Below are 12,857 nucleotides of genomic sequence, written 5' to 3'. Positions count from 1 at the left end.
CAGGAATTATATAAGCTCCAAACACAATCGTCAACAGTACTACCCCAAAGAGGAAAGATGATATAATAGGCAACGTTCCTGGAAATGGCCCTTCTCTGTTGTTATTGTTAATCTCTGCTGTTATTAAGAAGGTCCATTGCCCGAAACGTCGCCTATTATATAACTTAATACGTGCTATAAATGGTCTCTACAGGGCATGATAGTAGCCGGTTTGTTTGGGGGGGGGGGGAAGGGCCCAGTGACCCGTCACCAACTCATTGTGCGTTAGGTTTGATCTCAGCCCTTTCGGCGGCCCATGTGCTTATTAGACGTGGATGGCGTTGCCGTAACGTCTCTCGGCTGGCAAAATCATTCCCCGACCGAGGATTATTACGATCTGGCTTACACCCCGCTAAGCTCATCTGACATGCGCGGTCTTGTCAAGCGACCTGGCTTCAATTTTGGTCGCTCCACCGTTCTTGGCCGCCGTGCTCAGTTTTTTTCTGGATGTCACAGTTATCGTTTCCTTTGGACCGTCTGAGTTGTGCCCTCTCCACAGCTCTCTCTCTCTGTTTTAATCACCGTCCACGTGGGGCGACTTTCGTGAAACCACAAGAGGGGTGGGCGGGTGGGGCGGACGGGCGTTGCGAGATGGAAAACATCAGCCACCACATCACACTCCGACCGTTTACAATGTTAATTTTCAGCATAGCATTGCACATCTGTGCTTGCCAGGTGAATCCCCTGGGCATTACTAATCTCAATGTAAGAAAAAAAACAGGCTTGACTTGTAGCAGGCTCGCAAAGCGCTTTGCGGCATCACGTTCAGAGCCAGAGAGAGACGGGGAGCTCGTGAACACGGTCAAAGGCGTTGCTGTTTCAAGCCCTTAAAGGGGGCACACGGAACCGTCTGCGATTTCATTCAACAGCATTCTCGAAAGTTTAATGCGACGTTATCCTTGCCGGGCTCACTGTAAAGATGCCCGCTTACATACGCGCACACGGTACGCGTGTGTGTATGTATATATGTATACAGCACCCCCTCTTTATTTGTCAATCCACTGCCGGATGAGTGCCACTCCACGTGGGCAGTTGGCGGTCGTGTGACTATGCAACGCGGTTGTCCCGTTGCATGGTTTGTTGAAAGCGGGGAGGGGGGGAGCCATCCGTTGGTGGAGGAGCGCAGGAGTAGAGTACAACAATGGTGATATGTTGCTGTGCGGTCCTCCGCTGTTCACCTTGTAGCCCGGCAGCAGCTGGACACAGTCCCTGCTTTAGAGATGAAGGTCGCGCACCAAAGAACCCAACCGAGCCTGCTTAGCAGTTTCCATAATTTTGGTTGCCAGGCAAAGGTGTTACTGCACAGAGTCTGTGCGTCGCGCACTAAAGGAAGACGATGGGGCCACGGTGCCGAGTTCACGCTCCGCATCAGAGACAGACTCTCAACATCAGAGACAAAGACTGTTCCTCGCATCAGAGACGGAGAGTTTTCTCCGCATCAGACAGACCTCTACGCGTCAGAGATAGAGACTCTCTCGGAGATGCTTGACTCGCAACGAAACTCCTTCCTCCCGCGGAGCGGCCTTGCGATGTGTATCCTCCGTGGGCACGGGCACGCCTGCACACATCCGCGCCAAGCTGTTTCCACTTAACAACCGGGGCCTTCTCTACCCACCCCCCTTCTCTCTCTCTCTCTCTTGGAAACCTCTCAAAGAGCCCAAGTTCAGCCCAGCTTAGAATGTGGCCGCTTGTTAAAATTCCGACGTGGATTTTTATGGCGCGCGCTGGTAATTGCATCTGCGGCCAACGCCCTGCAATTAAAACATTTCCCCACACGCACACACACACAGCCACACGTGTGGTTCGCGTGTGGCTGTGTGTGTGTGTGACGGTGGCGCCATCGTTAACGCATTGCGCTACGAACCCGGCGTAACCGAGTTCGATTCCCGCTAACAGCTGGCAGCCGGTGACAAATGTCTGAACCGTTCCAGACTATTTTCTTGTTATTGGATGAACCCGATGAGCTATAAAGCCCTTTTCCTGGACCCCCCCCCCCCCCCCCCCCCACTAGATAGACTCAGCCACACATCCCTTCGCTTGCAGCCCGTTGAGGCTTTCACGAGAGATCTGTGCGGTGTGTGCCCCTGTTTCCATCTCCAGACATACTGCGCAAAGTCCATGGGTGACTCCGTCTTTAATGCTTAATTGTCGTCAATGCGATGTGTCTCTACCGATGCGACATGTTCACCGCGTCACGTTCGCCGTGTGTGTGCGCGCGGTTGAAAATAGACCCCGTGTTTGTCTGCCCGGCGTTGACTTGGTCAGCGTAAAATAAGACTTATTTTCCAACAAACCGCATTCATCCTGGTGGCGTTGGTGGTTGGGGGAGCTCTCTGAGCGTCTAGACATGACAGCCGAGGGAGGCTCGCGTTTCTGTTTGCGTGGGAGTCACGATATCGTCGTCGTAAAAAAAACCACACAAACACGCGTCGGAGCCTCGCGTGTTATTTGACGCACTCGCCTTGCTGGGAGAGTGCCAAAACGACGCCTCGGAATGGCTGCGTGATGGAATACTAATTTTGGATTGATTGCTTGGATGTCCGTGGGTCTACGAATAAAGGTGACGTTGCCGGCGAAGACGTGTCCCGGGCCCTTGGCCGGTGCTCATTGGCGATTCGGTGAAAATCCACCAGAGTCCCCGTAGACTCGAGGTGCACAGACTCGCATAGAGTTCGTGCGCACTCGCAACGAGACCCATAGAGAACCCCCGAAGACTCGCACAGTGGACCCGCAGCGAGAGGCGTTATCTAGATTTGGTGGAGAGAGAGAGTCTAATTGCAGGTCACGGAAGGAGGCAATATGGAAACGAGTTGGAGGGAACAGCTGGTATCGTACTCTCGCCGCATTATTAGCAGGGCCCCAAGTTTATATGGCGTGTACTTGCCAATAACATCCGCTAACACGGCAGCATTTGTTTAACGAGCCTGGAAAGCCGAAGAGAGCAAGATTTGTCCCGGTGCTCCCAGATTTTGTTCGCTTAAACGCTTCTCCTGCTGCTGCATAACATTGGTCTGTCTGTAAAGCCAAGAAGCCGATGGACTAGAAAGTGGTTGTAATTCGTGTAATTGACATGTGCTTTTTATTTATATCTTGAGACGGCACAGAGGCAGTTTTGCTTGTGTGTGTGTATGTGTGTGTGCGTGTGTGGGGAGCGGTAGTGTAGCGGTTACCGCTACGCTGCGCTACGAAACCGGCGACCCGAGTTCGATTCCCGCTCACGGCCAACACCAGTGGCGATTATCTGAACAGGTTATGGGCCTCCCCTAGGTCGACTCAACCTCAAATTAGTACCTGCTGCGATGTGTAAACATCGCCACTGGGGAGACAAATGCGGTGAGGCGTGGTGCTGGTTACCCACCCCATCGTGTATCTTGCCGGCTTTCATAGGTGCTCGATAACAGCACTTGCCCCAACAGTCTGTTAAGGCTATACTGGGGGAGTCTTTGACTCTATAGACGGCATTGCTCCCCGGGGTTGATAATTAACGCTGCGCTGCACATTCTCGTTCATTAATTATTTACTCAAAAAAAATGTAGGTGGACCCTCCCTGCCCTGGGCCGAAAAAAAATATACCGGGGGCTGGGGGAGGGACACTCGCCCAGACTACAGTAAAAGCTCCGTGGCTTTTTAGAAATGCCTTTTTGGACTCATCAATTCCGCATGAGCCTCTGGCCCAAATGTACCTCGCCTCGACGAACCCCCCCCTACCACCCCCCCCCCCCTTCAGAAGCTAAGCAGCGTTGGGAGCCCGGGCAGTGCTTGAGAGGTCTGCGGTCACGAAAGGCGTGACACAGGTGCTATAGGCTTCGTGGGCAGTAGAGGCCGTTCAGCGCTGCCCCCAGGCCCGCCGATGTCTCGGCACGTGGCCACCAATCTCACCCGTGTCTTGTTGTCTCCAGGACGCTCATCACCCACGTGCATTTGTCCATCTCAGTGACCGTATCGTTCCTGTCTACGGCTCTCTCGTGTACGTGGGTATGTGTGTGTGGGGAGCGGTAGTGTAGCGGTTAGCGCGCTGCGCTATGAACCTGGCGACCCGGGTTCGATTCCCGCTCACGGCCAACACCGGTGACAATTATCTGAACCGGTCCTGGACCGGTCCTGGACTAAGGCGGTCAGGCGTGGTGCTGGCCACCCACCCCCTCATGTACCGTTCTGACCTCATAGGTGCTCGCTAACAACACTTGCCCCTACAGCCTGTTAAGGCTATACGGGGGATCTTTATCTTTGTATACCCACGGCACCTGGGTCTGTCCCGTGACCTCCTGCCAGCGGGCGTTCGACACTTCACGTGGCCGCAACGCCGCGGTGACGTCACCGCCTCACAAATCTCTGCCCACGTGTCTCGGCAAGCGTTACGTGACGGGTGTGAGTGGCGCTGCTGCCGAGGGTCTTCGCGGCCCAAGTCTGAGAGGTCGCCCCCGGGTCGCCCCCGGGAGGCACCCGCGGGTCACTGCCACGAACGGGCTGGGCACCGCGCGCGCGCGCTTTGACTCTCGCGCGGTCGTCTCTTGCAAAAGTCTCCGATCAATTCACAATTCTTCTGTCGTGTGGCATGGGGAGTTGGGGTGAACAACAGCTTGTACAGGGTGCTTAGGAAAAATGTCTGGGCTCTGGAGACCGCCTGGAGACTCTTTGACTTTTTGAAGCTATTAACATTTACATTTGTTATCATGTTACAGTGTAGTATTATCCATTATTTTTCCATTATAAACGAAGCACCCTTGACCCTGGGTTGCACGCACCCCCTGGGGGTGCGAGACGCGGCCTTTCTGGCGTTGTGCGAGACATGGCCACGGGCACGTAAGTACAACTACTTTATACTCTTAGTTTTTTCGGTAAAGTCACGTTGTTTTATATATATTTTATTATTTTGTTGTTTCCCTTCAACGTGACTTTACCGAAAAAACTAAGAGTATGAATTACTGCAGTCACGAAAGCTTTAAATCAAAATTTACAACTACTTTGTTTCAGCAAACCCTATGTATCTATTAACATTACTTTTTTAAAATAATGTTAAGGCTGCAAGTGAAGGTTAAGAACCCCAGGTCTAGATGATGTCACAGTTGAATGTAAAGTTTCCTTCAACCAATCGAAGGTGGTGGCAGTCGACGCCGTACACATTGGCGGAGCCAGTAGGGGGGGTGGCACGTGCCCCCCCCCCCCCCCCCCAATGATCCGATCGAAATCCCTAATTTCGATCGGATCATTGGGGTTTATTAATAACTAGCTTAACTACCCGGCTTCGTCCGAGACTTGGATTCTTGTCTTGGATTAATACACGGCCAATGCGGAGGGTTGGGGGTGGGGTGGGGGGATGCGTGACGTCAGCAGGCACACTGCGTGATGCTGCCGCATGCGGATGACGTCACAGATGTGACGTCACCGCTCACTTGCGTGCAAAAAATATGCATTATTACGCGCGCCCCCCCCCCAAAAAAAATACAAAAGTCTATTTTTATATATTTTGCATTGTGTACAGTCTGGAAGCTACCCACATGCCAAATTTAAAGTTTGTTGCATGTCGGGAAGTATGCTTAACATTTTGAACAGACACATAATTACAAATTTGTATTTTATATATAAATAAATCGCCATTTTGCGACCCTCACTGCCACTGTGTAGCATATTATTATATACTCTATGGGATGATAGGACAATAGTCCATAATTGGCAATAAGTAACGGCGAAGCAGTTATAAGTGACTCAGAATTGTGTGCAGTTGCGTATACAGAGTCCACGACTTCCCTGAAGGCATCAACACCTTCAGCGAGCGTGATGCCGATCACACAACGCGGTTCGAATTCGACCCTCGATCGATGGCCGCGCCATCGCCGCACACGCGTCAAATAAAAAGCAAGGGACAAGTCCTTACTTACTAACAACTCCTTACTTACTAACAACTCTTTACTTACTAACAACTCTTTACTTACTAACAACTCCTTACTTACTAACAACTCCTTACTAACAACTCCTTACTTACTAACAACTCCTTACTTACTAACAACTCCTTACTCACTAACACCTTACTTACTAACAACTCCTTACTTACTAACAACTCCCTACTTACTAACAACTCCTTACTTACTAACAACTCCTTACTTACTAACAAGTCCTTACTTACTAACAACTCCTTACTCACTAACACCTTACTTACTAACAACTCCTTACTTACTAACAACTCCTTACTTACTAACAACTCCTTACTTACTAACAACTCCCTACTTACTAACAACTCCTTACTTACTAACAACTCCTTACTTACTAACAAGTCCTTACTTACTAACAACTCCTTACTCACTAACACCTTACTTACTAACAAGTCCTTACTTACTAACAAGTCCTTGCTTACTAACAACTCCTTACTTACTAACAACTCCTTACTTACTAACAACACCTTACTTACTAACAACTCCTTACTCACTAACAACTCCTTACTCACTAACAACTCCTTACTCACTAACAAGTCCTTACTTACTAACAACTCCTCTCTTACTAACAACTCCTTACTTACTAACAACTCCTTACTTACTAACAAGTCCTTACTTACTAACAACTCCTTACTTACTAACAACTCCTTACTTACTAACAACTCCTTACTAACAACTCCTCTATAATCTTTCATTGCTGCAGGCGTTGCCCCCCCCCCCACCTGATAATCCTGGCTCTGCCATTGGCTGTATGGATTGCAGCGATCCCGCCACGGTATGTGGTGTTGATGCGAGTGATGGTTTGGGCTTTAGGGGCCGTCCATAAATGACGTCACGCGATTTTGGACGATTTTTGACCCTCCCCCCCCCCCCATCGTCATACGGCGTCACAAAAAGTCAGACCCCCCCCTCAAATATGACGTCACAAAGCTCTGCCCCCCCCCCCCAAAAAAAAATAAAACATGCTTCAAATCGCTTTAAACTCTTGTCATTGTAGTGCGTATTTAACGTGGCGCTGCACTCTGATGTTGTAGGAGAAAACATTTATTAAAAAGTCTATTCAATTAAGTAGAACGTGTTGTCTATATTTATTTAAAGTTGCGCATTTTGATGTGACGTCACATTTCTCAACCCCCCCCCCCTCGTCACAAATGTCTGATCCCCCCCCCCCCCAGGTGCGTGACGTCATTTATGGATGGCCCCTTACCACAATTCGCAGTTTGGCGATTCTTTGATTGTCCAATGACTTCATCATTACAACTGTCTTTTGCTGGGATGGAGTCTGTCAGCGTGTAAACTTAACACAATTTAGAGTTCACTCACCACATCCTGAATGCATTAACGGGCTTGGACTATTTCTATTTAAAGCTTTCGTGACTGCAGGGATTCATATTATTGGTTCGTTTGGTAAAGTCACGTAGAAGGGAAATAATACAAATAAACCAATTAAATTATCACGAAGTTTCGATTGCAACACAAGCAATCATCATCAGGTGCAAAAACCACAGCAAAAAAATTTTGAACAAAAAATGCTGTGGTTTTCACACCTGATGATTGCTTGTGTTGCAATCGAAACGTCGTGATAATTTTATTGTTTTATTTTTATTCTTTTATTATTTCCCTTCTACGTGACTTTATCGAAAAAAACCAAGAATATGGGCTTGGACAAAATATAAAGGATTAATATTTTGACTGTGGGGCTGCGTGGTGGGCAACAGAGAAGCATCGTTGGACATCTGTAAAAAAAGAGCTTCATAGCTCATCGGATTTCTCCAGGATAAATAAAGATCCTGATTCATTGCAGCAAAATCCATTCTCGTAACCTACTTCTATGCTTCCACGTGTATGCTCCCCGCCTTCACTGACCTGCACGGTGTGGTATGATCAAATAACCCCACTGCTCCACAACCCGCATGGCGTGGGGAGGCTCTCATCCAGCAATGGATTTGTACATTTACACATATACGTATTTACGAATTGGATATGTGTGTTGTAAGGGCTCATGCACGATTATCCTTCCTATCAATTTTACAAACCATTTTCCTACGTATATATTTTTCACTTCTTTGGCACCATACGTAGCCAACCCTGCCAATCAGAGGTGCGGGGGAAGGACCACAAACTAAAAACAAAACGCAGTTCTCAAGAAGTGAGTTATCATTCCAGATTACTTAAAAGTGAATACTGTAGCTCCAGTGGCTTCCTAATATCAGAAGGAGGAGCATCCCAGACGGCCGCAGAAGCGCGTCTGAAAGCGCGCGACGATGCGGTGACCACCGTCTTGGTTCGATGGCCCAGCCAAAAGAGCTGACGCTCCGAGGGTGACCGGATTGATCGGGCGCTTCATTCCGGTGAAAGAGCGAAAGAAGGAACGTCCAGGGTCGAAGCGGGAAACCCAGCCCAAGCGTCTCACCGCTCAAACGTGTACTCGCTCTCCGCCCTGAAGAAGTAAATGTGGGACTTGAACTGCAGCTTGAAGACGTAGTCCTTGAGAATCCCATCAGACTCGGAGGGCAGCGTTATGCTGTAGCCCAGCACGGGCAGGCTGGCCAGGGGGAAGTTATCCTGGGACAGACAAGACGAGGATTATTGTTGTTGTCACCACACCAGAGGATTGTCACTTGAGTGTCAAGATTGTTATTAAGGAAGGTCCTCCCAGGTTTTCACATCAGGGTGGCGGCGGCTGACGATTGTTACGTGATTATTAAATAAAGCAAATACTCGTTTTAAAGCTTTCGTGACTGCAGGAGACAAACTCAACCGAGATGATGGATTATGGCTTAGCAATCATTGGAAGCATGTGATAAACCATTTCGGGTCTTGATTGATTTTGTTCACGCTTACGGTGATTTTCAGACCGCATTCCATTCTCTTTCTCTCCCCCCTCCTCCGTTCCGAACATAGATGGACTCGTCCGTCTGAACAACCGCCAGTCGCTGTCCGTGGTGCTAACGTTAAGAAAAAACCGCCACTTTTTTCCAAAAAAATTATTGCTGTGATTTTCACACCTGATGATGATTGCTTGTGTTGCAATCGAAACGTCGTGAGAATTTAATTGTTTTATTCGTATTATTTTATTATTTCCCTTCCACGTGAATTTACCGAAAGAACCAAGAATATGAATGTAAACACTGTTCTGTACGCGGGTAGTTTTACAACTCCGGCAAAATTTGTGACGCTGGCGTCAGCATGCAAAATTGTCACGGGATCTTGAACGTCCGCTCTCAAGCAGACGGAGCCGATTGTCACGCAGTGTTAACCAGGGCAGCCTGCCAGAGTCGATATGGGAACCTCTGCAACAATCGGTGACCACTCTACCGCTGGGCCGTGTCACCGCCACGGTGAGATGCGGCATTACCCAGTCGGTTTTTATTTTTCTCGTGGTTGTGCCGTTCTGCTCTCTGATATGTTTTCGGGTCGTACCGAAACGTCGGGCATCCTGGCCGAACAAACACCCATACTGAGCACTTCTTCGGGGAACTTGAATTTGACTTTTCACGAAGACGCTCCCAGGGCGTGGAGCGAAACGTCGGACATCGTGCCGAACGCGTAGCTTGAATACGTAAACAAGCGGGAAGACGAGATGCAGCAAAGTGAGCATTGAGCGATGCTGCCCTCAGGTGGAGCTTCTTGAGATCAGTGCTCTGATGATGATGCTAATGCTTGGTGATGATGCTGCTTGGTGATGATGATGTTTGGTGATGATGATGATGCTTGGTGATGATGCTGCTTGGTGATGATGATGTTTGGTGATGATGATGATGATGATGCTTGGTGATGATGGCGATGCTTGGTGATGATGGCGATGCTTGCTGATGATGATGATGCTTGCTGATGATGTTTGGTGATGACGATGTTTGGTGATGATGATGATGCTTGGTGATGATGATGATGCTTGGTGATGATGATGATGATGCTTGGTGATTATGATGATGACGATGATGCTTGGTGATGATGCTGCTTGGTGATGATGATGCTTGGTGATGATGGCGATGCTTGGTGATGATGATGATGTTTGTCTCGTATGGTTTTGCTGTTCCTCCTCCGTTGAAGGAGCGCGGGGCCCCCAGCTGGTCACTACGCAGCCCGTAGCGTTTCCCACGCGGGGAGATATACGCTCACCTGGTGAGTTTTGTAGAAAAAGAGGCAGAAGTTGGTGAAGACGACCCAGAGTTTCTGCCAGCCGCTGTTGTTCTTGAACTTTCTCAGGAGGTAGCCAGACAGCTGGTTCTGACGGACGCGCAGAGAGAGAGAGAGAGCAAAGACCACCGGCGTGAGATTTACAACGAGGACTGTCGACGACGATGCGCATCACCTTACAATGTAGGAATCGTGCATGCACGCACGCACGCACGCGGTGTTCCTGTGCCAATCCTCTGCTGGACGATAGTCTCCCCACTCCGTGCACGCCACGGGAGCGTTACTTTCACCATTGCTGCATTGACCACGGCTGGCCGAGGGCTGCTTGGTGAAGGCGAGGAGCATAGGAGGTGTGGGAGCATAGAAGTACATTCCAACGGTACATTTCGCAGCACTGCCCTTTCGGCGCCCCCACAATGCAGGCCTTCGACAACCTCTCCGTGCTTTGTGATCGACCAACCATGCGCTGTCCAGGCTGCGGCCCCGCTTAGCTTGAGATCTGATGAGATCGGCGGGGGTGGGGGGGGTGCATTCTGGGCGATTATACACGGAGACAGTCGTCTTTGTTTCTTTTGTTTCTAATTGAGCTGCTATTACAGGTTAACGTTTGTCGCTTAGCAATTTCACAAACGCATGCGTCCACAATGAAATATACCAACGTACGGGCTGAACCTACGGGCACGCGTCCGGTTAAATTCGTCGCGGCGACGCGGACCGACGGGCAGTACAGTTTGCCTCTCGCCGCAGAGGTCACGGTTCGAATCCAGCGGAGGGCCATGATTAATATCGTCGATGTGTGTGTGTTTTTTTTTCATGAATGCACCCTCTGCTTCTTGCAGCGGACGTTGCAGATCACGTGGCTTATTGACGAGATCGTGGCCATTGCGCGCCAGTGTCACGGTCCAAATTAGAAACGTTTATCCTGCAAATTGGTCAAATTGGAACGTTGAGTACCGTAATTGCGCAATCATCGCACCACCACCCCCCCCCCCGCCACCTACTGCTACATCTTAGCAAGACCCTCCTGAAAGAGAGTTATGAGAAAGACATTTCTGTAGTGAAATATCTGCGTCCCTTTACATGCCACGTCCCTTCTCAAACAGATCGCGGCCTTCTTCCACGCACCTCGCTCCACGCTACTATTCACTCGAGAAATTCGCACGACGCACTCCCAGTTGCATGCAATTGTTCAAATTCCTTCTGTAGCCGAATTCACTTAATTCTCCGGCTTTTTGTGCCTCCACCGTTCCCAGTCAACATCCATTCGCATTCAACGTCTTGTTTTCTCATAACATGTCCGAGATATCTAAGGTTCCTTTCTCCAATCATTCTCATTTAGCGTCTCGTTGTGTACACCCCGCTTTCCGTGGAAGGGAAAAAAAAAATGTACGTTGCTCATCTTCCAACGTGAGCATTTTGTGCACAACAAGCCATCTCGAGAGACAATTGCAACCCCAGTTCCCCGACTGAACACCTAACAAATGTTTCGGGGTTTGCTCTTGCACGTGTTCACTGTGAACGCGTGCGGGAAAAGTTTGCGGACCCTAAGAGGAGTGGTTTGTAACCGAGTCGGGCAATAGAACACGGCTCGAAGAATTCGACGGAAAGGCCGTGACCAACATCCGTAGGGCGCAAATTTCCCTACGCAACTCGGGGCTTTATAAAGTTGGAACGTTCCTTCAATTCATACATTATTCAGGTAGATTGTTGCGCTGCGGACATTTTTATTATGGTATCCACACGCAGCACTTTGCTGTTTCATTCAAATCCTCGAGGCAGAAATCACCGAGGCAGCTTTTTATTGTTCGGTCTGATGCACTAGGATCTGCCCGAGGTTGAAATCCGTCCGTGCGGAGCTTTGAGTTGTCGCACCTACGTTTAAAAAAAAAATGAGCCCAGGCGGCAGGCTACCAAAGCGGGAGGAAGGGCTAAGAAACTTGGACACTGAAGCCCAGTTTCATTCCTTGGTTCACGCCAACGCTACGTCACTGGGCTTCATCATATAAGCAGTGGATTGGCAAAGGCGTTGTGGATGACTGATCCGTAATGAAGGGTATTCTTTCAGTTTAGATCGCGTAAGAATAAACGTGCCGTCAACCCACCGCCACCCGATACACAGCCAATTAGCAAGATTTGCCACGTCAACAAAATGTGCCAATTAGCTGCTACTTCATAATAACGGATAAATATATATCGGTCGCGGAAGCCTACGTGTTAGACCGAACCACGAGTCGTTCATATTCAATACCTGCTGCATGTCTAGGTAGTCACCAAAGGAGAGGCCGGCACGTCGGTACCAGCAGACGTGGGCAAGGGAATTACATCGCCAGTGGCGGTAGCCCAGGCGCGGAGAAGGAGGTCGGGGCCACGGGGACGGCGGTGACGGGGTCAGGGCTGCGAGCGCAGAGCGTCGGAGGGGGGACGTAGAGGGACAGCGCACGCACGAAGAGGGAAAAGGCGGCGGTGCGAGTCAGGCGTTTGGAATTCGCTTCGACGGGGCGCAAGGCGAGAGCTCGAGAGCGGTGGGTGGGCGCACGGTGCGCGACCGCAGCGGAGACCCAGGGGCCGAAGGGGGGCCCCCTCTGGTCGCCCGGGGCTACGAAGAGAGAGGGGGTGGGGGAGAGAGGAGGAAATTGGGACGAGTTGGGGGGGGGTCGGTTAGGCGGGGCGCATTTTTGTTCCTTGCCGACTGTGCGAAAGGGCCGTCACCGCCACGATGAGGCACGGTTGGCTACGTACGGGTGCGAG

At 50.0% G+C, this 12,857-nt stretch overlaps 1 protein-coding gene across 2 annotated transcripts in view; it reads right to left on the bottom strand.

Annotated features, from left to right (window-relative positions):
- The window catches only part of LOC116952585 (FERM, ARHGEF and pleckstrin domain-containing protein 1-like), a 101,854-nt gene that overhangs the window by 4,343 nt on the left and 84,654 nt on the right, over positions 1-12,857 (bottom strand). The window contains exons 24-26 of one of the 2 annotated variants that reach the window (XM_032972071.2): positions 12,358-12,503; positions 10,092-10,199; positions 8,383-8,534 (exon numbers count right to left, since the gene is read on the bottom strand). In XM_032972071.2, coding sequence (XP_032827962.2) covers positions 8,383-8,534; positions 10,092-10,199; positions 12,358-12,503 — 406 coding nt within the window. The remainder of the gene's footprint in view (positions 1-8,382; positions 8,535-10,091; positions 10,200-12,357; positions 12,504-12,857) is intronic. The other variant, XM_032972070.2, reaches the window with a different exon arrangement.

Source organism: Petromyzon marinus, chromosome 47 (genome assembly GCF_048934315.1).
Source record: "Petromyzon marinus isolate PM22_M1 ecotype Great Lakes invasive population chromosome 47, UKy_Petmar_22M1.pri1.0, whole genome shotgun sequence".
In the NCBI taxonomy this organism is placed as follows: domain Eukaryota; kingdom Metazoa; phylum Chordata; class Hyperoartia; order Petromyzontiformes; family Petromyzontidae; genus Petromyzon; species Petromyzon marinus.
This window is presented reverse-complemented; position numbering and strand designations above follow the sequence as displayed.